This window comes from Carassius auratus, chromosome 1, assembly GCF_003368295.1.
Source record: "Carassius auratus strain Wakin chromosome 1, ASM336829v1, whole genome shotgun sequence".
Taxonomy (NCBI): Eukaryota; Metazoa; Chordata; class Actinopteri; order Cypriniformes; family Cyprinidae; genus Carassius; species Carassius auratus.
The window spans coordinates 6435756-6461710 of NC_039243.1; the positions used below are offsets into that span (position 1 = coordinate 6435756).

At 35.5% G+C, this 25955-nt stretch overlaps 1 protein-coding gene across 4 annotated transcripts; it reads right to left on the reverse strand.

The window, feature by feature from the left end:
* Positions 1 to 24951, reverse strand: LOC113047484 (protein jagged-1a-like). Of its 4 annotated transcripts, none has more exons than XM_026209016.1 (25): positions 24773 to 24951; positions 24040 to 24348; positions 20486 to 20543; positions 18452 to 18709; positions 17550 to 17610; positions 16502 to 16632; positions 16274 to 16393; positions 14217 to 14330; positions 13328 to 13441; positions 12982 to 13095; positions 12108 to 12154; positions 10104 to 10428; positions 8754 to 8918; positions 8558 to 8671; positions 8326 to 8439; positions 7283 to 7396; positions 7083 to 7199; positions 6570 to 6597; positions 5432 to 5517; positions 5181 to 5294; positions 4224 to 4333; positions 3926 to 4150; positions 3680 to 3802; positions 2731 to 2884; positions 1 to 2471 (listed from the first exon to the last, which is right to left on the reverse strand). In XM_026209016.1, exons 2-25 carry the CDS (start codon positions 24319 to 24321, stop codon positions 1939 to 1941), a joined length of 3621 nt encoding a protein of 1206 aa, XP_026064801.1. In that variant the 5' UTR covers positions 24322 to 24348; positions 24773 to 24951; the 3' UTR covers positions 1 to 1938. The 4 variants fall into 4 exon arrangements, with proteins under 4 accessions (XP_026064801.1, XP_026064775.1, XP_026064728.1 ...); XM_026208990.1 differs by having other exon boundaries at positions 14217 to 14327; positions 24638 to 24951; XM_026208943.1 differs by having other exon boundaries at positions 1 to 2468; positions 24638 to 24951.
* Between the last annotated feature and the right edge of the window lie 1004 nt (positions 24952 to 25955).

The window sequence follows — 25955 nt, forward strand, 5'->3', positions numbered from 1 at the left end:
AAACATTCAAGTGAAATTTTATTTGATTTCAGAACTCCAAATGTAAACAGCTGAATGAAATTTAACTAAAATCTAAATAAATGTTTTGACAAACCCCAGGATGTGTTTTCATGGTCTTGTTTTTTTTTTTCATAGAACATTTCATAGGCAAACACAAGGAAAAAAATAACTAATGAATTGAAAAACGTAAGACTGGACCTAAAAAAGCCCAACAGTCCAAGTGTATTGTAAATGATTTTGATTGAATATTTGTCTTGCACATCACATTCAGTTCTGTGTTCTTCATATTTCATATTACTGTACAAGCATTGCACTTCTAATACTGTTTATTCCCTTTAGACGTTTTGGTTAAAGTTCGTCTGAATACTGTGGTTTACCAGAAAGCTCTAGACAAGCGTTGTTTGATATCCTGGGCTGCCAAATCATTTTAACACCGCTATGGCAGAATATTTGCTAAACATCTTTAGGAATGATTTTAACATATGAACAAAAAAAGGATGTATATATCAAAACTAGATGGAAAACCATCTAGCCTACGTCTCAGGTTTTCTGAAACAGACATTGCACACTGTATTCTGGATTTAAACAAACACCCTATTATTCAAAAAATAAACTATTATTTTGGCATCTCAGAAATAAGACAATATTTTCCATCCAAAAATACAAAGGTTGGACACAAGCGGTCACGTTCTCAAACCTAAACTATGTATATAAATAAAAACAAACAATAGGCTCTCGATTAAGTTAATAAATCAAATATACACAAATGATTAATTAGAAAATATGTACAAAGTCATCTATACAACATCAAACTGACAGTGAATTTCTTCATACAGACAGTCAATTCTAAGCATGACCTGTCTGCCTGTAGACGAAAAAAAAAAAAAGAGAATGTGAAAATAAAATCCAGTCAAAAACCCAATAAATGGGAGTTAAATACAATCTTCGAACACATGACACAGCAGTGTTGATTCACAAGCTATTTCTGGTGCATTAAGTTCTACATTATAAAAATGTAACACAATCTGCATAATTTGCAATTCAGTTCAGCAATTGGATGAAACTCACGAAATATCTCCACATATAATTTCATCCTAAAGTCACAAGAAACGAATAAAAATTTCTAGGACTATACTGTTTAGCACTATAAAGGTTAAGCACACCCCACTGTAATTGCATAATGTTTTATGCAATACAAAAAATAATTGTAATTCAAGCTATTTTAATTATGTGGTATTTAAAGTAATTTTTGTAATTTATGCGGATCGCATGTATAGAGTGCTTAAAGGGACAGTTCACCCCAAAATTAAAATTGTTATAATTTACTCTCCCTCAAGTTGTTCAACTTACTTTCTTCTGTTGAACACAAAAGAAGATATTCTGAAGTAATCAAACAATTGAAGGTAGACATTGACTTCTATATCATATTATTATATATATAATTCTTTTATATATACTATGGAAGTCAATGGCTATAGTCAAATGTTTGGTTACTTCAGAATATCTTCTTTTGTCAGGATAAACTCAAACAAGTTCGATAGTGAATAAATGAAAATATTTGGGGTGAAATACCCCTTTAATTGTCATTCAAAAAGACATCACAATGTGAACAATGCCTATGAATTCTGGGATGAAATGTGACCTGGACATGTTTTCGTGATATTCCCACATTAAGCAGATTTTGGCCAATTACAGTCCATTCTAAATCTGGTTCTGTGTTTTAGGCTAAAACTTCAGCACAGGTTAACATCTTCAGGCCCTACTAACGCCATAAAAAAACCGGACCAGCCCGTGGTCCGACGGCAAGGTCTGAACAAAAACTGTCCGGCCTTGTCGTGACAGCCAACAATAGGCGTTCTGAGTCCAAAAGATGTCTTCTTTCGTTTGACCTCTTGTGACATCATGTGCAATGATTGCTAACATGTCGATCATCGGCTGCTATACGATATACTCCAGTTTGTGCAAGCGGTATTGTGCGTCCAGATCTCTGTGCTGTGACTCCAGGACCCTGTTGTCTCGTTTATTAGTCCAGCGTGGATCTCTTAGGTCCGTGGTGTTGGCGCTCAGCCTGTCGTCTCTGTCCACCAGCATGTAGGTCGACTGGCGTGGAAAGCATGTCTTCTGCAGACTCTTGTTGGAGTCCTCCTGCGCTAGTCTGGCTGATTCGGACAAATGCGTCCTGATTTTGGCGTTGACGCTGTTCTTGTCGTCGCAGTGGAGCTCTTTTCCTGGCAGGCTGGCGTTGGACGCGTTCTTCTCGATGTGGTTCTTGATGTGGTTGAGCTGCTCGCGGGCGTTGTTCACTGTGTTGTCTTCTGTGTTCCCCGTGGAGTAGGGGGTGGTGGGGTTGATGGCGCTGGGGCTGGAGCTGTGTTTGCGTCGATGGCGCACGCACCATAGGAACACAGACGCCAGGGCCAAAAGCCAGATCGCAGTCACTATAGACACCAGCAGTGGCACCAAGTAGTCTACTGAATGGAGAACAAAAAGATTAATAAAAACAAGCTGGCAATATAATCTTTGATGAATAGAAAGTTAATAAATGTCTTTATTTTCATCCTTGCTGAATGAAAGTATTAAGAAACCCCTCACTAGCTCCAAACTTCTGATTGATAGTGTATATCTCAGTATTTATATATTTGCTCTGAAATTGCATAAAATGGTACTTTATTTCCAATCAGAGCATCCATCATTTTGAACTATGGTTAGGTGCTTCCTGTGGTGTCTCACCGTTGGAGTTCAGTGCTGGTCTGCGCTGCACACGGACCTCAGCGATGGAGCCGATGATGGAGCTGTTCACGCTGTGCTTGCTCACCAGATCAATGAGGCTGTCTGTGATCTCTTTAACAGGAGCCCGGCCGTGAATGCCATCCTCAGTCGCATGCTACAAAACACAGTGTTTGCTTTAACATGCGACGCAAAATGCAAAAATAATCCTGACTTAAATAGCTTTCTATAGTTTCTTTTTACAACTGAAGCTGCTGTTATTAAATTTAATTAAATTAGTGTTCCTGTAGCTCAATTGGTAGAGCATTTCTTATCAAACGCAAGTTGGGGGTTCGATTCCCCGGGAACACATGATAGGTAAAAATTTATAGTCTGAATGCACTGTAAGTCACTTTGGATAAAAGCGTCTGCTAAATGCAAATTTTTTTTTTTTTTTTTATGAAAGCAAACAAAATGCATGGGGTGTTAAAATAATAATAATGAATATAATACCGCAACATAATGTATAATAAAATAATATAATAAAAACCATGCACATTTTTTCCTTTGAAATACCGACTGTAAGCTATTATTCAATTAAAGCAGAATTAAATGCATGGTTTAAAAAAAAATTATTAATAAAAATATAATAAAATACAAATAAATGAAATATATCATGTAAATAAAAAACACATATAAAAATAAAACATGCTAGAAAACAATATTTGATTTAAAATGTTATGAAACTGAAGCTTGCAAAAAAAAAAAAAAAGATAAAATACAACAGAATAAGACACATCATGTAAATAAAAAAATAATATAAAAAATGTATACAAATATATTATGTATAAACATTTCAGACAATGCAAATTAATGACTATTCTAGTAGTTCTTTAATACAATAAGGATACTAAAACCACTCAAGAAAAAGCTATTTCTAGCCAATGAAAAACTGCATGAATCTGTCACTTACGATGGCCACATGGATCTCATTATTGGTGACAGAAGAGATTTCACAGCTCATAGAGATGGAGACATTCTTAGTCACATACAGATACAGCCTCAGCTCACGACACACCTGCTCCACCGTCACTCCCTTAGAGCCGAAGCAAATATACACATCAGAAAACCTCAACAAATGTGTGCATTAATCCAACATATGCAACCTCATCACCCAACCCTAGCAGCACACTTTAAATCTCAGTCCCAGCCGCCTCACCTGTGGCATGGTGTCCTTGTTGAAGGTGAAGGTGATGTTGGCGCAGTCGCTCTCGGGGTGACAGTGGGCCCTCACGGCTGGCCGGTGAGCAGACCAGCACTCGCCCTGTGAGGAGCAGGGCTTCACGAAACACTGCTCGTCTCGCACCGGCACACACAGCTGACCCAGAGGACAGTCGCCTCGTCCCGAGCCAAGCATATGACAAGGCTTAGGGCCACACCACAGCTGTGGAAGAGAAGGAAGCGTATTCAGAAACGATAATGCATCACTATTAACTTCTGTCCAGCTACAACACTACCTTGGTACAGCTGACAATCCCTCGGTGACAGTAACAGGTGTTACAGTCTTCTGCCCACTTCGATCCATCTACAGCAATCCGACCTCCGGCCAAACACGGACGTCCGGAGACTGAGAGAAAAAACATGGCATTTAAAAAAAACATGCTACATTTACATGTCTTATTCTTTAATTAGGGCCACTTCTGACTATTTTAGATTATGAAAAATGTCTTGTCATTTCAATTTGTGATGGTAATGATATTTGCCATGTTTCTGAGAAAAAATAAACAGAGATCTTGCAAATTACATTATCTAGTGCATTGTAAAATACAAAGATATATATCGCTTCAGAATTAAAATGACTAAATGTGTTATGTAGTGAATTTTTTGTTAATTACTCAAATTATTTCAAATGCTGAATTATTTTAAAATAATTCAAACTGAATTATGGTTCTGGTCATGATTAAACATATATATTAACACAATAGTTACAGTAAAAAAATTAAAGGCTATTATATTTTTCCCTTAAATCTAGAAAAAATATTTCGAATAATAATAATAATAATAATAAATGACTCCATAATATTAACACAACAGAGGCTACTATAATATATCCTTTAAATCTATTAAAATAAGTTTTTATTTTAGGTTTTAGTAGCAACACCTAAAAACCTAGTCTGAGACCATGAAAAAATATATATTATATTGGCCATAATAAATATTAAAATAGATAGAGAAATTTAAAAACTGCTAAAATATAACTATAATAAATCTAGAAGAAGAAAAGTCTATCATTCCCTAGGGGACAGAAAAGTTCCCCTAATCAATGCACAATTGATAATTTAATACTGAAGTTTAGGGATTTGACCAACTCCTGAATCCTGTATGATCAATAACTGCATGACTAATTATATTAATGTTTTAAACAGCAAGCACCAACAATAGGAGTTTGTAAAAGTGGAGTGTGGAGCACATACCTTCCTGACATCTGGGTCCGGTTCTTCCGGGGGGACACAGGCAGCGGTAGCCGTTAATTTCATCGACACACGTGGAACCGAACCCACAGGGAGACGACTGGCACTCATTGACGTCTGTGGGGTGAGACATATACGTTTACACAAGAACAATATTCCTCTAAAATCACCATCTTGTGTGCTAATGTGACTTTTTAGAATGGATTAATTTAGCTGTAACCTGACAAAAGATGAATGAAGCACGAATCACTCACTGATGCGACAGTCCGGCCCTGCGAATCCACTGGCACACTCACAGCGGTACCAGTTATCACCGTCCACGCACGTCCCGCTGTTATAGCTGCACACACATCACACACGGGATGAGATACAGGGTCAAAGTTCACCAGGACACAAAAGTCCCCCTGAGAAATTTCTATGATTTTGGACATCTTTGGCAAATCCTTCAAAATGATCCTTCAGAAATCACTCTAATGTACTGATTTGCAAACTGTTGTGCTGCATAATGTTTATTTTTGGAACGTGATACTTTTTTCAGGATTCTTTGATGAATAAAAAGATAAAAAAGAAGAGCATTTATTTAAAATAGAAATATTTTACACTACCATTCAGAAGTCTGGAGTCCTAAAATGTTTTATTCTTTCTTTTCTTTTCTTTTCTTTTTTTTGAAAAGATTTATATTTTGAATAAATGCAGTTCTTTTTTATTTTTTATTAATAAAATAATTCCTGAAAAAAAGTATCACAGTTTACAAAAGAATATTTGGCAGCACAACATTGAAGATTCCAATAATAAATCAGCATATTAAAATGATTTCTTAAGGATCATGTGACACTTTATACTGGAGTAATGGCTGGAGGAAATTCAGCTTTGATCACAGAAATAAAGTATACTTTAAAGGATATTAAAATAGAAACCATTATTTTATATTGTAATAACATTTTGCAAGATTAATGTTTGTTTTCTGTATTTTTGATCAAATAAATGCAGCCTTTATGAGCATAAGTTCTTTAAAAAAACATTACAAGTCTTACTGATCCCAAACACACACACACACACACACACACACACACACACATATATATATATATATATATATATATATATACACATTGTAAGAAAGTATTGATTTCATTAAAATATTTTTTTGATTAATTAATGCTTTACATATATATATTGAAGATAATCTTACTATTCATCTGAAGCTTAATTTGCACAGTATTTCATACAATTAAATGGTTTAATAAAAGTATACTAGGTAAATATAGCTGATTATCACTATGTATTATTTGTTACATTATAACATTGTTAGATAAAAGAAAAGACCTTGCTTTAGTTACAAATTACAATTAATTGCATTTTGCAAAATGATGGACTTAAAATGAAGCTCACCATGGTTGTGGGTTGCAATCATTGGAATCTGTAAATGAAACATCAAACAATTTTGTCATTAAACAGTATTCAAACACAGAAACAATCATCAGAAGAGTGAAATCAGCATGTTCACATGCACGACTGCCTATATATAATCCACGATGCAACATCAACCAGTAGATCAGTCGCAATCATTTCACCATAGTCATAAAAGGCAGATCATAATCCCACCTGAATTATTACGTTTGCTAATAATCTGTGAACTATGTAAGCCATTTCTGGGTTCATTTACAAAAACCTGGAGTTCTGCATCTGAAGGTAAAGACGACATGTGTCTTGATATACTTTCTTCTATCCCAGACAGACAACTATAATGATGACGCTAGTGGTGTAGGAATTTAAGGTGCTATCCGATTAGTATATAGTTTGAAAGAGAACCTTAAGCAGCAGTAGGTGAGAGTTGGAAACAGGAGGTAGACAGGAGTCAAGACAGGAAGTAGTAAGGAAGTGGAACAGGAAGTTTTGCCGTACTCTGGCTGCAGGTGAGCCCCTCCCAGCCTTCTTTGCAGACGCAGGTGAAGCCGTCACCGGTCACCACACACGTGGCTCCGTTCTGGCAGGGGTTCGGCAGGCAGCTGCTGTTCTTTGCTGCAGAGAGAAGAGGGGAAAAGCTTTAAAAGCGGATTCAGAGGCTAGTTCACCGAAACAGTCATTCAGGCTGTTCTTCTCACCTATGTTACAGGTCGCTCCTCCCCATCCAGGAGCACACGTGCACTTAAATGAGTCGCCTTCGTCAGAACACGTGCCCCCGTTGTTACAAGTAGCCTCGTCGCATTGGCTCTCGCCTATAAACCAGAAGAAATCAAGTGTAAAAATGGATTACATTCAAATCCTTTACTTGATACTTGAACGATTTTTTCTAATTCTGCATGATAACAGCGTCTGATTTAAACTAGTCCAGAAAGTCCGATTGGTTTCCGTGAATCAGCTCAAATTGTGTGTTTAAATGAACTGATTCAAAACTGATTTAATGATTTAATGATGTATCATCACTGTTCAGAATATTCAGGGACATTTTTCTATGCTATTTCATGCATTAAGATGGTTTAGTGAAAATATATGAAGATAAATATGGCATATGGATAAATATGGATAAATATCACTATGTATTTATATTAGATTTTCATATAAATTAAAAAGATTACATATCATTCTTAAAGATTTAATTTAATTCAAATATTCTTATTTGAGGAAAAAAAAACATGGTAGATTTTTTTATGTATTTAGTTTATTTCTTAATCATTGGATCTCCTTGACTGCAGCGGTTTTGTTGACAAAATCCCTTTTTATTATTATTATTTTTTTTACATATAGAATTTTGTTAGTTAAATCAAAATAATAATGAATATTTTTGTTAATTCTTATTTGTTTAATATACATTAAATAATATTAAATAATTATAATAATAATAATTATTATTATTCATTCTTGCTTGCTATACAGTAATAATAACCATGAGTATTAATATTGTTAATTAATCATTAATAAAATTGAATAAGTATTTTGTTATACAGTCTTGTTTAACACAAAAATATAAAAATCTTAAAACAAGATTCATTTTAAAGACAAAAAGTCATCTGAACAATGCCTTTTCCAGTCAATTGAAAACATTTCAGCAGAGCATTACTAGAAAAACGTTACTGAAAAAAAAATCTTGGGGGTTTCAAGGTTGTATGAATTATACAATATGCAAATGAGGAGGGCGTGGGCTTACGTGAGTGACAGGTCTTTCCCTTCCAGCCGTTTTCACACTCGCAGTAAAAGTCACTGACCAGATCCCGACACACTCCTCGATCCCGACAGGGGTTCAAGCTGCAGTCGTCAATGTCTGTTTTGGAAACAAACAATGATGTACTGCTAAATATAATCAGAGACATTGCTGAAATCATTTCCATAGAAAATCAGCTCCACTTGAAGTGACTATTAAAGGCTGTAATGATACTCACTGCTCTCACAGTTGTGTCCCTCCCACCCATCAGCACAGATACACTGGTACGCGTTGATTTTATCAATGCAAGTACCGCTGTTACGACAGGGACTACTTTCACAGTCGTTGATGTCTGAGAGTAAAGAGTGAGAGGTACAACGTTAAAAAGACTCTGAGTCAAGGCGTTAAATCTAATACGGGGGACTCCTGCTTACTCTCGTGGCAGTAGGTGCCGGTGAATCCCTCCTGACACTCGCAGCTGAAGTGTCCTCCGGCGTGACTTCGACAGCGGCCGTGAGGACCACAGACGTTAGAGGAGATGAGCCGCATGCCGCCCGGAGTGCTGTTAGACGCCACCGCAACCGTGCAGCTGTCAATCACTGGAGGAACCAAAGGAGTCATTAAGAGTCCTTCTGATCAAAATCAAAGTCTAGACTCGGTCAAACTCATGTCCAATAACTGGCAGCCATTTAAACCAGCTAGAAACCACAAAGAAGCTGGCTCTCAACAGCATTAATCATAATAAAGCTGTTATTATTAGTATAATATAATTTATATTATTAATGTTGACAAAAATTACATCTGATATAATAATCTTGATCTGATTAAGATTTATCTGATTTAATAAATATATTTTTGTTTTAATAAGCATTAATCATTTATTAAGTAATTAAGTTCAAAATAATTAAGTTCAAATAAGTATTTGAGCATTTTCTTATTTTTCGTTTAAATAATTCTTGCAGTAAATAATAATAATAATAATATTTGACGGTAGAACAAGATGTTATTGTTATTATTTCTTGCTATACATATAAAAAAATACATTTATGATTGTTAATAGTAAAGTTTCATCATATGTATTTTTAGAGAAAAAAAAATATTTAAAAGGATATCAATTAATTTGAAAAGTAAAAAGTCGTCTGAACAATGACTTTCCATTGTTTTTAAAGCCATTTGAAATATTATGAGCATAACTAAAACAAAAAAAAAAGTTATTGTACTTTAAGATGACTTTTACAGTCCTGAACAATAACAGGTGAAAATATTCCCAGGGTTTCCTTGAGCGTGGGAACCCTGCCTCCATCCAGACATCTCCTTCACACTGACAGCTATGATGAAAGCAGACAGCGGCATGCTAAGAGTTAGCGAAGTCGTCACGTCGTCTGATTAACGGTGGGTTTTCCCCTCGCGGTATAAGCTCACTTCGGGTTAGCATATGCATCGTGTAACGGTATCCTATCTGTTACCATAGTGCACCAGCCCAGGAGACCAATAGACTAGAGTTAGCAATCACTAACGCTACAGCGTACACAATGGCACGGCATCAAACGCACCGAGGCCTTGAGATGAGGATAGTCTTACAGCCGCGCTAACTAAAAAAGACTCAACTTCTATTCCGAGTAGCCATTAAACCTCAGAATGTGCCTGAACAGATAATCTTTCCCCCCCGCACACGAGAGCCCATCAGCAGCCAATAGCTGGAGACTTCAGCACTCCTGTAATAATTTGAATATTATTAATAAAAATATAAATGATATATATACTGGATTCTCTGGGTGACCTACCTTGACATGGTGTGATGAGGCAGTGGTCTTTAAGCTGGGAGCAGTTTTTGCCTTCGTAGTCTTCGGGACACTTGCAGTAGTAATCTGAGGCCAGGCTAAAGCACTGTGCCCCGTTCTGACACGGGCCGCTCTCACAGTAGTCTATGTCCAGCTGACACGTGTCCCCTGAGAAACCAGGTGGACACAGACACTGGAATCGGTTGAGCGCGTCCTGACAGCGTCCTCCGTTGAGACAGGGGCGACTAGCGCACTCGTCCACGTCCCGCTCACAGTGTTCACCTGCAAAGCCTGCTTCGCACACACATCGATATCCATTGACCAGATCCTGACGGACGGAGGGAGAGGCACATTAGGACAGGGCGGGAAAACACTACACTCACACAGTATTAAAACACTAATCAGGATGAAATAATAATACCATTATTATTATTATTATTATCAACTGACTACATTGTAAAATTAAATGTTGTATTATTATTATTATTAAGATAATAAATAATAATTATTGTAAACCTTAATAGTAACAGTTATAATAAGTGCTATTATTATTATTATTCATAATACTACAATATTGACAATAATTATTTAATCATTTTCTGCATTTTACTTTATAATTATATTTTTCTTTTAATTACTTAAATTTGAATAATTATTTATTTTCTTAATTCTTATTTGTTATACATAGTTAATAGTAATAACAATAAGAATATATTGTAAAATAAAAACCTATTATTATTATTTTATACAGAGAAAGATAATAAATAACATTTACTGCAAACTTTACTAAATAAACTTTACAAAATTTATTGTAAAAAAGTAACAATAATAGTAATAATAATAATATTGTTATTATTATTATTATAAATAATAATTATTGTAAACATTAATAATATATGCTATTATTAATTATTATTATTATCATGATATTGACAATAATTTTTAATCATTGTTTAATAATTTTCAGCATTTATCTTTATATTTATATTTTTCTTTTAATTACTTAAATTTGCATAATTATTTATTTTCTTAATTCTTATTTGTTATAGATGGTTAATAGTAAAAACAATTATAATATATTGTTATTTATTGCAAACTTTACTAAATAAACTTTAAAACATTTTTGTAAAATTATTTTTTAACAATAATAGTAATAATAATAACATTGTTATTTATAATACTATGGTTTCATCTATATATTTAAAAATGATTTGTATTTTTCTTTTATAATTATATTTTCCTTTGAATAATTTAATAATCATTACTTGTTATACAGTACAATAATAATAATAATGTATTTTTTGTTACTTGCTATACTTTAAAATAATTAAGTGTATTAATATTATTAATTAATGATCATTAATAATTTCATTTAATAACTATTAGTTATTTAAGTAGTATCATTCAGCAAGTATCATTTTAGAGCAAAAATATCTAGGCACCTACAAAATAAATCTACCTGAACAGCAAAACGGTGTATGGTACAACATATTTCCATTGATGATATCTTGAATTTTATTTTCTAGGACCACTGACAAATCGTTTTTTCTTTTAACAACATTTTGTGAGGTTTATTCAAACATAATCTCACCCATCCCTAGTGAGGATATTGTACTTTCTTGCATTATAAGCGACTGATATCCTACAGTCCATTACAACAGATTTAATTTGATCAAACCGAACACGGTATTGTCAGGACTGATTAGGGTTTTGGGAGCTAACTGGCTCAGATAATGTCCTAATGTATTCCAGCTGTACTAAAGCGCTGAACCAGAGTGAGCAAAGTATACAAAGAGAGCGGAAAAACAATGAATAAGAGACAAGAATGCTTCTGGTAATCCGATCGTTTTACAAACTCACTCTGTCTTTAAGTTCACTCTCCAAAACATGACTCCGCTTCTGCTATTATTAAACAGAAACGGACAGAGGGGATAGAAATGGAGAAAGAGGGGTCTGGTTTTTTTTTTCACATCTGCCAAAAGCGATGGAAAACATTTGTAGCCTTACCTTACACAGTCCTCCGTTAAGACACTGTCCATGGCAATCATTGACATCTGAGGGAGGTGATCAATCAAAATATCAGTTCATATTTCAGAAATCATGCCAAGAAAGCAGCATTAGGCTCCATATCAGGTCCAGACAGACTCTGCACACTTATTTGCATTTTCTGCATTTAGTGAGAAAACCTTAAACTTATACAAGGTGAAACATGTTAAACAGAGAGAGCTGAGATTACTAGACTCTATTAGGATTCTAGGATTTTGAAGAAAACTATTCGATGACTCGGATGAAAAGGTGAATTATTTTTTGAAGTTGTGTTTCGCCCCACACTAAACCACTAGTTTTTAGGAATTAAATAATGGACAACTTCTCGTATGCTTCTAAATTCACAAATTTGTTTGTAAAAAAAAAAAAAAAGGAATATTTAAAAAGTAAAAGTAATATAAATGTGATATTTAGGAAGATTTATATACTGTTGTAGTATTTATTAATATTTGTAATTAGCTTTTATGTTTTTTATTTTTACTATTTTTCACATTTCTATTTAGTGACAGAATAATAATGAATAATCATTAATCATCAATAATCATCATAAAAAAATAATTCTAAGTGTTTGCACTTTTTTTATTTCAGTTAGAAATAAGAAATAACTGTAATTAGATCACAGAAGAGTAATCCCTTAATTTACTTTTTCAAAGTTTCAGTAATTAGTTACATCTTAATGCATTCAACCCAACACTGATCACTTCATTACTCCCGGAAACTGCTCTATGATATGAAAACATATTGATATGAGTTTTATTTGAATATGTGAACTTCGTTGAGAGCTCCTAAGAATTCAATCTCTGACTGCTTTCATTAGAAACTGTGACATACTTACTGATGTCGCAATTCTGGCCCGTCCAACCAGAGAGGCACTCGCAAAAGTATCCGCCAATCAGATTCCGGCAGGAGTGGGCATTGACGCACGGGCTCTCCTCGCACTCATTAGCATCTGAGCCAAAAATGACAAAAGAAATCAGCATGAGCGCAGTCTAAATAACGTCCCTGAAGAATTTGTGCGTGTGTGTTAATGGTCTGTAAACGTGATCCACTATGAATCCACAGCGGGGGTCTCATGGGGGTCTGGTACTTAAATTCTTCCAAGGCTGATTGGGTTACCACCGTAAACTGAATTTTAGAACGAACACACCCTGACTCAAAGAAAGACACACACACACACACACCAATGAGACAGGTCTTGCCGGTCCACTGCGCAGGACAGATGCATTTAAAACCGTCCACCAGATCCAAACACACACCGCTGTGATTGCACGGGTTCGGACTGCAGTCGTCTTCATCTGAGGAAGAGGAGGAGACACAGAGGAAGTTTGCATCATAGTTTAAGAGACTTCTGAAGGTCAGAGTTCAGTTTCAGTTAAGAATCAAATAAAAGGGAAACAAATGTTTATGTAAGAAAGCTTGATTTTCTCATTTTCTGAAGAAACAAGTGGTCCTTGATTACGCAAAAGTCCCTGCAATGATACAAGCGTATTTTACATGGTTCAAATGGTGTCGCTGTGCCATTGCTGAGGTGTTTAGACTGGTTTTTAATGTGTTGACATGCACTTGCTTTTATATTCTGGGTTATAGTCACTGATCTATAATATATATAGATCAGTGGTTATAGTACTATATTAGAGTGATTTCTGAAGGATCATGTGACACTGAAAACTGGAGGAATGATGCTGAAAATACAGCTTTGCATAACAAGAATAAATGACAATTTAAAATATATTCATATGGTAATAACATTTCAAAATATATAATTTTTACTGCATTTTTTTCAAATAAATGCAGCTATGTTGAGCATAAGAGACTTCTTTCAAAACTATTTTAAAAATCATATGACAAGAACTTTAGAAATAAAATCAACAATAAAAAAACATTTATTAAAGTTCTGATGAAGTAATTATAATAATAATAAATTGTCATTATTAATAATCATGACACTTGTTGTTTATATTTAATACTTACATTTCTTAATACTAACTGATATTAATATATTTTCTTAATTAACACTCATGTACACTCAGGCAGATCTGAGCAGTTTGAGGCATTGCAGAGATGGCTTACTGATGTTGCAGGACGGTCCGGTCCATCCCGGTGCACACTGACACTCGAAGCCCTGACTGGACTCCACACAACTGCCTCCGTTCAGACACGGCTCAGACAGACAGGCGTTATCTGCTGCAGAGAGCCAGAGAGAGAGATTGTAATGTATGCTCGCACACAATCAAAACAAAACTGAGACAGAACAGCATTTTCCACAGGAATGCACAAAATACACAGACATTTTACCCCAAAATAAAAGACATGGACCAAACATTTGCCAAACCATGACAAACTCCCTTTCTGTTCTAGCAGCACTGTATGCTTCGGACCGTTTCAAGTCATTTTATGACTCCACGGTCTCTTTTCACTCACATAATAAAATAATTACAAATCAAATAAAAATTTCATATCTATTTATTTAACCAGTTACTTACTTAATAGCCTCTTCATGTCAGGCAGTGTTATTGTTAATGAAAACCATTGAAAATAAAATAAAATAAATGAAAACATTACAGTGAAACATTAGACATTTTGACTTGGCAAGTTAAGCTTACTTAATAATAAAATTAAAACTAAAATAAAAACCTAAATATATAAAAATATATAACATTTGCAAAACTAATAAAAATGATTAAAATAAATTACTGAAGCTTTACCTAAAATTAAAACAAAAAAAGGAAAATAAACAAATAATAGCTAATTCAAAATATTGATAAAAACTCTAATAGTAAATAAATAATATTAAAATAATTATATAAAAGAATAAATAAAAAAAATAATAATATTATATATATATAAATATATATATATATATTTTTTTTTTTCTTTTTTTTTTTTTTTTTTTCTGTAATTATATGGAAGTCATCTGTGTCTGGAAAGCTTTACTGAAAACTCCTTTTCCCCAATTCAGAGATTATTGGACATTCTGTAAAGCTTCTCAGACCAAGCAATGGTAAGCAGGCAGAGTTTAACAAAGGGTCAACTGAATGCTAACAAAGAAAGAAAATAATCAGTAGGAGTTTTGTGGCATCAAATCACATTGTCTTTTATTGTTCACAGACAGTCAGGCAGGACCACGTTGGTTTTCCCCCTTTCAATCTCCCAGTCCCTCCCTCTCTTCACTGTTTATCAGATCAGTCAGTGGACGGGAAAGCCCCTTTGGCCTTTCTCAGAGACCACCAACAAAAACAGACGAGTGTAGCAAGAGGCTGTGAGCTTTTATTTCCAATAAAACATAACAAGAAGAAGGATAAACAAAAAATCGAAGCAAACCAGAACAAAACGAAAACAGTAACATCTCTGTAACTGTGTCCTGGTGAAGTGTGTCTGACAGGAGACGACACATCATGCCAAAACAACCCAACCAACAGATCTATTCCAACACACATATGTGATAGAGCCTGCGCACGATCGGGTGCATTATTCTGCCTAAAATCAACTTAATGCACACTGCATTCATAGGCCTGGCCAGGACACGGACTCCTTGATTAGTAAGAGTATGTTTGCTCTCTGATCTTTTCTTTTCAAAGAAAGACAGATGACAGAATCCAGGATACTTTGAAAAAGAGAAATATGGACAAGCAGGATCCAGAATGAACTCTCGCCAAGTGCCAAATGTGAGTAGAAACTGGCTTTGGAGAGTAGGTAAAATTGAGTTTCTCGCCAGTTGGCTGGAATGAACTGCAACATGATCCATGGCTTAATTCGACGACTCGCTGATAACTAACACGAGCGAAACATGCAAACCGCACACTCAAGAAAACATCTGTCCAACAACTTTTTATCCTCTTTGGAAAAATCTAATCAATCAGAATTTTATCCATGATTGTTTTCCTCCAGTACTTCAATTGATATGGAATAATCCTGTTTTTACTGCATTTTTGATCAAATAAATGCAACCTTGGTGAGTATAAGAGACCTATTCCAAAAACATTTTAAAATCTCATCTGTGGTGTAACAGTAGTGTAATAAATATGGAGGAATCATGATGCATCCTCAGGTTTTGTGATTCATTACGGTGGACATCAGCCATGTGAGGTGTGTGTGTATGTGTGTGTGTGTGTGAGTGTGTGTCCCACCTCTCTCACAGTTCTGTCCCGAGTAGCCATCAGGACAGGCGCAGTCGTATTTGTCTGGTCCTGTGTTACTACAGGTGCCGCCATTCAGACAGGGCTGGCGTGTGCCACAGGTGTTCAAGTCTAAACAGGAGAAAACAGTTCAACAAAAGACTCAAGCTGAAGAAGCTGAATAGAATAGAATAGAATAGAATAGAATAGAATAGAATAGAATAGAATAGAATAGAACACCTTTGTCACAGAGCTGGCCTCCCCAGTTGGTGTCACACAGGCACTGCCAGGGTTCGATGCATGATCCGTGCACACAGCCGGGATGAGGGATACACTGGTCACAGTACTCGCCCTGCCAGCCGTACAGACACCTGTGAAGGGCAGAACATCGCCTCTGAATATACTCTACCACATGCACTTTTTTGAAATATGAAATCACTGACATAATAATGTGGCACTGTTGCAAGATCTAGTGAGCTGCCTACCTAGATAGGATACACTAGGCATAATGTGTGCACTTACAATGCAAAGGCTGCTAGTGAGGGTACACGGCAACAGTATGCTGCTTTTTACGGCACTTCGTTAGGCCAAAATACATGACATTTTTTGCAGAGAAGGAAATCTTTTAATGCATTTTGCAGAAAACAAATCATATAAAAAATGTACAATATAAACAGTCATATTACATTAAATTCTGAAGTAAACATAGTTCAATCTTATAAAAATCCCTAATTAAAAGACTATATGACTGAACTTTTGTGTATTTTATTGCTTATTTCAGTATTTTGTCATTAGCTTACCAACATGCTTAAAATTAGACTATCAAAATTAAAAACATTTGAAAATTAAAAAAGAAAGAACAAGACAAGAATTAACGTTGTACTTTATTATTATTATCATTATTATTATTTAGGGTTAATAAAATATATTTAAAAAAAAAAACATGGCCAAATTTCGCAGCTCTACAAAAATGCACAGAAATAGGAAAAAAGATTTTTAAAGAAAAAAAATAAAATAAAAACAAAATAATAAATCACATTTTAAACTACAATTGCAATCATAACCAATAAAAAATTTAAAATCCCTAGCAGCCCTAGTTAGTAGTCATCGTAGTGTTCCAAACCAGTCACTTAATAGAAGGCCAGTGCAGGCGTTTCATTTGAGTTTACTTATGATGAGGCTCTAAGAATTTTAGTTAGCATGCTCCCTAGAAGGGAGAAGTTAGCTCACTTGATTTTGGAAAAGAGTCATTAGATCCATGATCCGTATAATAAAGACGATGTGTTACCTGCAATCTCCGGGCACTTTACAGGAGCCATGCTCAGTGCTACAGCCCTGCTTACAGATGGCTAAAGAAACAAGAGAGAAAGAGGGACATGGTTACTGCTATCAGCTCCATCTGTGTGATCTCAGCAGTTCTCTCTCATCACGCCATTCCAGCGGCTCTCAACATCATCACACCCTCAGCCAGTGATGTCACTTCTCCTCCCCTCCACTCGTGTTTCTTCATGCGAGAGTGAATGAGGGAATAAACACTATTACAAAGATAAAATCCACCCTAATACTGTCGCAAACCCACACCGTTTCAAACAGTAACAAACACTAGCTGGCAGACGGGATGCTGTGTGTCTGTGTGTGTGTGTGTGTGAGAGACAAAACTTTGTTGTGATAGTGATAATCTCAAATAATAACATCCCTGTGAGGTCAATGATACAGAGCCAGTATGAGTCCAGACTGACCGAGCCTAAATCTCATTCCCACACTTATCAAACAATGAATTTCCATGACTTTTCCGTAGTTTTGTGAATTTTTATATTTTATTTTATTATCAAAAAGAACATTTTATTGCAGATTAAACATTTATTAAAAAAAATAATTAGTTAAATATATATTTTTTAAACACTATGAAAAACATTTTCATTATAGGAATGTACATGACTTTTCTGAATGCCAAGTAATTTCCAGGAGTATTTCAGGTTTGGAATTTGTTTTCAATTCCTGACATTATTTATAATAAGAGACCTTTAAAAACCAATCTTACAAATCTCTACCTTTGAAACAGTAGTGTGAACACTGTCCCCGATGGAAACAGACCTCAAATATGAACTGTGAAGTATTTTACCTATAGCAACAAATCCATAAATTCATGCACAGTAGCACTGTAAATCTGACAGATGCCCAGCCACTTACCAGTGTTGCATTCTGGGCCAGCCCATCCCTCCAAGCAGGTCTTGTTGCCATTGTGATCGCAGTTATAGTGGCCGAAGAAGTCATCTCTGGGCCGACAGAACTTATTGCATCCGAAGCCGAAGTAGTGCTCGTCGCAGGTCACCCGAATCTGGTACTGGAAGTGAGCCACGAGGCCGTTGTGTTTCAAGACGTGCCACTGACGGTTTGGGTTGATCATGCCTGACTGGACCGCTTTCTCTATGACTTGTCCATTAACGCCTACAGGAGTGAGAGACAGAGAGAAATGGACACTTAAGTGGGCAGCTGTGGTTTAATTACACCTCTTTACAGCGTGACTGAGAAATTCTGCCGTCTTACAAAACCCTGACGCACACACAAAGTCTGATCGCAACAAGCGGATTTGTGTAATGGCTTAAAGATGAAATGTTTCTGAAACACAAAAGGAGATTTTAGGCTGAATGCCTATTGTATACAACAACAAAAATACAATTTATACCACCAAAATAGACAAAAAAACACTAAAAGTATCACAAAAGTTTCCTGTAAATGTAAACATACCCTATATTCCCAGTCTTCTGAAGCTATATGATAGCTTAGCTTGACAAATAGATCTAAATTTAAATCCTTTTTGGAGCTTGACAGCATAAATCACCATCACCTTTTGATTTTTGATGTGTAGAGCGGCTTAGACATTCTGCTTAATATCTCATTTTGTGTTTCAAAGAACATGTAAACAAAAAAACAATGACAGATTTTTAGGGGCGAACTGTCCCTTTAAGAGCAGTGTACTATAGTCTTTGTTTACTATTGGGCAGAGAAATATTGTAGTGATTTTTTCACTTCAGGCAGGAATCCAGCACAGCGGTGAGGTATTTGGCCGAAGGGCTGTAAATTGTGAGACGAGTGTGTGAAGTGTGTGTGGCTCGTGGTTTAAGAGAACTGTCTTGACCCACACCTGTCCTTCAGAAATACAGGAGATCTCACTGTTACCTTCCCTCACTGTTTACCTGAGAGACGCTGGACACATCACACCATAGTGCAAGAGCCAAAAGTGTTGTGTTTTTGATTTTTGCTAGCATACATACACAAATATAATATATAAAACAAAATGCAAAAACACACACACACACACATGTATATATATGTGAAATATACATTTCTTCTAGTATACAGTTCACAAATATAATATATACTTTATATATAAATATATAAAATTATATATTTATAAATATATTTTTTACTTTTGTAAATGTATGAACTTAATATTTACACTATTTATTGTACGTATGTATATAAAATAAAATAAAAATTATTCTATATCATTTAAATATTTCAAATTGATCTAGGGAGAAAAATTACAGTCGATTTTACGCCCAGTTCATTAATTACGCACCAACACATTATATATACAGTGAGTATTAATATATAGTGTGAGTATTAATGTTTAAAAACACAGCCTAAGAATGTATTTACTGCTTTATTTAGTCTTTAAACCCTGGTCAAACAGCATTCACTACAGTGTGTGTGTGTGTGTGTGTGTGTGTGTTAATGAATGCTACACTACAGAAGCTGGAGCCGCGCTAAAGGCTACTTGACATGTAGGTGTTAAGTACAAGTCAATATTTGCACTCCTGTTCACATTTGGCACACACTCATTTAACTCTGAATCAGAAAATAAAAAAGATTATACACATTTTACATGCTTGACTCTACACAAAACTAATGTACCAAATTTCCAAGTGTCTCACTGCTTCACATGTAAATTTGTCTCCTGCTTGTAACAATGTGTTTAAAAGACTGATGAATGTAAGCAGGTGCAGGCAGCGGTTTAGTGACAGGAAGTATTTGCCAGCCATCCACAACACACACGCACAGAAATACACACAAATACACACATGTTGCATGCTGCCTTTACACACGCTCTCTCTCATTATCACTTTCTGACTGTGCTCTCTTCAAAGATACAGAATAAAGAGAGAGAGATAGTGTGTGTGTGTGTGTGTGTGTGTGTGAGAGAGAGAGAGAGATACTCACTGCCAGTGCTCGAGTCATTATTGAAGTCCAAAGCCTCCACAATCAACGTATATGACCTCTGAAAGAAAGAAAACACACATGAAATCACCAATACACACAATCTCAAAGAAGCTTCATTTTATATTCATTCACAATGTTTTTGTGTCTTCTTTGAACATTTGTGTTTCAAATTCTGCTGCTTTAAGTTATATGGTTGGCTAAAATGAGCCAATGGTTTAGTCAAAACTGAGAGAAAGACTTCAAGGTGTAACTACAACTACAATAATTATAAAACAAAAAGTTCTGCGTTCATCATAAGGACTTTACACCAAAAGGTTTTTACTAATTTTAGAGCTAAATGGTTAAAAACATGCAGAAAGGGCCATTCAAAATGCAAATAATACAATGATATAATCACTGGCTGTTCAAAACATCATATCAATGCATTCTTGAATATATAGCCTAAGTTCAAAATTGTTGACAGTTAAAAAAAATTACAAATGAAACATTTAAACATATACTTTAAACTATTGTACTGTGAAATGTTACAAAATTTAAAATAACAGTTTGAATATCCCATTGATGGCAATTTTAAATTTTCAGCAGCCTTTCAGTGTCACATGACACTTCAGAAATGATTCTAATAAGCTGAGTTGTTGCTCATTTCTACATTTCTTTTAATTATCAATGTTGAAAACAATTGTGCTGCTGTATATCTTTGACTAATAGAACAGTTTGATTGATACAGAACGTTCATTCTTGAGGTTGGGGTTTAGAACATTTGAGAAACATTAATACAGCACTGCCTCACACACACTAATGATTGATGACTCGGTGCCTTATCAGGAGACAGCACTGAACTACTTTTACTATCAGGCTCTTCATCGACTGAAGATAATCAACAGGACAGACAGGAGAGTGAAAGAATGTGTGAGAAAAACCCTCCACGAGATGTTAGATGACGTTTGAGGACAAGGAGAAGCATGAAACTGACAGAAACAGCCTGAGAAATATTCTCAGAATATAAACTGATTCGGAGAACAGACCGCAGACGCGTTTACTCCATCGGTGCTCTCTGAGATTACCTCACACACACCAATAATGCCGGCTCTTCCTGCCTCTGCAGTCTGAGGGATCTATGGCCCTTTGTGAGCTTTAATCCATCCACACACACACACACACACACACACACATGAAGGTGAAGTCAGACGAGTGAGTGCTGCATGGACTGGAGGCCAATCAGAGTTCAAACTCACGCACAGAAAGACACAGCAGGGCCACAGGATTCATCCACACGTGACACATCAGTGATTTGAACTTGAGACAGTGTGAGAAAGACATGAAGAACCTCTCAGACAGAACTCATGTCACACTGACTGACTATTTAAGTATTTACTCTGAAATGGCTTCAATTACTTTCAATTAGATGAGCCATCCTTTCACTGAACTTGTCAGTGTAATCATTAAGATTCAAAACGTTTGATGCAAGAACAAAAAAATCAAGTTATAGAAACAAATCAAGGCTAGTCTGTCACTGTTTGAACAGAATTAATAAGGATATGCTCTCCCACTGAGCCACATGAACCACTATCACAATAAGAGCCAACATATTGTTTACTAAAAACTTTTACAATTTTAAACATTCCATGCTTTGATTCAATTGAATCAAACTTATAACAAGGTTTTTCCCACACCAGATATTATTGATGTTGCTTAATGAACAAAATCACTATAAATGGGTTATATTTGTGAATATCTATTATATCAGCTATAAGACTAGTCTTCATCTTCTCCAAGTTCACTAACAGCAGGACGCTGGTTACCAAGACACGGCCTGAAACATCCATACACACCCTGCATTTCATCTGACTACTGCTGATGATGCGAAAACCAACAACAAATAGATCAGGACACACACACACACACACACAGTCATGCAAAGACCCCCTGTGTGTCTTTGTAAACCCGCTTTGTTGAACCGCCGTCCAAAAATCCAGCATCGCAGGCTGCGTGGAGTTCAATTGCTAGGTAGACTAGTGATGGAAAAGAAAGCATGCAAGATGACAATGTCTAATTAATCTCCATTCAGAGCGGCTGTGAGGCAGGTCTAGACCGCTCTGGTCGATGTGGGCAGGGGGTGAGATGTTTGAGCACGCCTGCCACGGTAACTGGCCCTAATTGAACTATCAGACTGACTTGCATTGACCTCGTACTGACGGCTCAGCCTCAGGAGTTGTGAAAGTAAATATGGGCTTCAGCAAAAACAATTGCACCATTCAGATTCAGAGTGGAGAAAATTAGATGCCAAAATCAGATCTGGTTAGATGCTCTATGCACTGACAGATAAGAGAGTTTCAAAGGCTGATGTCAACGTCTGGTGGTCGACAGATATGAATATTTTGATGGCTGATGCCAATATATTTTAGAGCAGATATAACACTGAATTACCCTGTCCCACTATTTAATTTGAACAGTTAAAATTATTTTAAATAAAAAAATGTTTTTGTTTTTGTTTTGTTTTTGAAAAATAAATCTGTAAAATAAGACAGGAACTTCGTGTTTTATTAATCCTTATCTAAAATAATTAGAAGTACAGACGTTGACAGCATGTGGATTAGAGATCAAAAATATAGTCTCATCAATATATCTCAAATGTGATTGTAAAATCAAAAAAATAAAAAAAAATAAAACACACACTTGCATAACCCTTATTTAATAAACTATAATAATGTGTTGCAAGCAAAATGTATAAATAGTCCAATAAATTAGCTTGGATGAATAATTGAATAATCAGTCAACCATGTTATATTATTTATTTATTTAGTGAAGTTGAAGTAAATACTTTGTAGAATAGGTGCTGATTTATTATTTGCTATGATTGTATTGTCATTTTTTATTTCAGCATACAGCATTATGTTGTCAAAATGTTGTAAATATGAATGCATGCTTAGCTTGAATTATAGGATGTGTCTAGGTAGGCAGCACACTGTAGGTTTCATTAAGACAATTAGAGATAGTGAGATAACCCCCTTTAAATGATCAATGGTGGTCTGACTGGATATCTAAGAGCAGCTTCCAGAGACCACTGTGTGTAAATCAGCCTCTGCGTGTCCATCAGCAGGAGCTGGAGATAAACTCCAGCATTGTCCTGCTATTCTGAGAGGATTCTGGGGGATTGTGCCGGATAGGGTGGGGTAACACAACACCTGTCCAACCTGAGAGTCATCATACAGGAATGCCATGGCCCAGAGCACGAGAAGAGAACGGGACAGAACCGGCGTTCACAAACAAGCCTCGTGGAAAAAGGTATGTTGGTGAGACCGGGGCAAGTTGTCACAAGCTTATGGTCTGCTTTTGGGGGTATGATGTCAAAAAACACTGTACATTTTTTATGGCTTATAACAGTGGCTGTTTTGAACAAATAAACCCGAATTTACTTTCACAATAAACCCACCGTGGGAAACATTTACTGTGGTAAAGAGTTTGACAACTAGTGTCCCGTAATCCTTGGATTTGTTTAATCAGATTAGGATTTCCCAACAGCTTTGATAACAAAACAGCCTTTTTCAACTCACCGGCCACGCGAAGCTGAAGGGCAGCACGATCCGGGATTTGTCGTTCGGGGTGTCGAGGGGCTTGACAGAAAAACTATTCCCACCGATAACGGGAGTAGATCCGCTTCCGTAGCTGCACGGGCCTCCCGATGACACCCGCAACTGATACTCCTTCAAACACAGGCGGAAAAACGTGTCGCACTCGTCCGCCGTGCACGAGCGATCCGGGTCGTCGCGAGCACCGTCACAGCACGCGCCGCTCTGCAGCTCTCCGTTCAAGTTCTGCATGGACAAAACCTGCATCTCAAAATGCCCCGATGCCTCACATACCTGGAACATTAAAAATACGGCGGTTAATAATATTAGAGTACAGTATTTGTCAAATGAGACATCTATCTTAAACAATTGTTTATATGAATGCATGTGCTCAATTCTTGTCCTGAAGTTGTGTGCATGAAGAATCAAAATCTGTCAAAAAGTTTTTAAAAGCCATTTAACTCAAAAGGTGTGAAAAAAAATTAGAAATCTTAAAAATACCCGAGTTTTCAATCTATTCCAGTGTAAATGTTCAGATAGCATCACATAAACAGTTATGCCACAAAAGCCAAATCGCACGTACCCGCATCCACAGGCACCGCAAAAGTACATGAATGGACAGCACCGCGAAACTTGGACTCCGTCTCAGAATCATGCCTCCTCTGTCTGTCTGTCTCATTTAGATCGCTGTGAAACTAGAAGTTCTCTCATATATTACCTCATGCACGAGGACAGAGCCGCTCAGATCCAATAGAGGACAGATTCCCTGATGTCCCTTTTGAGGCTCTATTATCCGTTACTCTTTTCTTGTATTGTCCTTCTGTTTTATAACAATCCCCACGGGTTGGAGAGGAAAAGCTGCGAATGCGGCCAGGAGAGCGCTTCATCTATACAGCGCGTTCACGGAGGAGGGGCGGGTCCGACACTTGCGAGGATTCCATATTCATGAGTGGGCGGAGCCATGACTGGAAATAACACAGGCTACACCTTGTTTTCTAAAGCAAATTGTTTGCCAAGGTTATTTGAAGGATTTTTTTTTTAATTCAGGTGAATAGGGTGTCAGGTTTCAATTATAAAATAAAATAAAATGTATTGTAAATTTTAGATGTTAAAGTGTATTATATAATAATAAATATATAATAATAAAATCAATTAAACATTACATAGGTAATAAAGGATATATGGATTAAATTTTAATATAAAACAACAAATAAAAATGAAATTTTATTCAGTTATATAACAATGTATTTATGTATTAAATAAACAATTTTATATGTACAAGACTACTATATAATAACAAATTAAATAAATAATAAAATGTATCGTGATTTAATTCTAAAATGAAATCAAATTAGATTAATTTAAATAAAATAATAAATAATAAGTGTATATGTTAAATAAATACATTTATATGTACAAGACTAGCGAATAATAATAAATATATAATATAACCACTATATTAAATATTAAATAAATAATAAAGAGTATCGGGATTCAATTATAAAATAAAATAAAATACAATCATACAAACAATAAATAACAATTTATATTTCAAATGAAAATGTAATATGTACAACACCATATAATAATGAACATATAATAAAACCAGATAAATTTTGAATAAAATAATAATGGTTATCAGAATTCAATTATTAATTTTTTTTTAATGAAATGTGATAATTTATATGTATGAAACTACCATATATAAGTACATTTATAATAAAACAAATTAAAATATTGACAAAACTGAACCTTAGTCAGCTGAATGCCATTGTATCTGTATTTACTATGCCACACGGTGTTTACAACCATGTTTTGTTTTGTTTTTGTCCACTGGAAATACATTTTAATGTTTCATTGTCTTCACAATCGACACCAAGGCACTCACAGGCACAATCTTT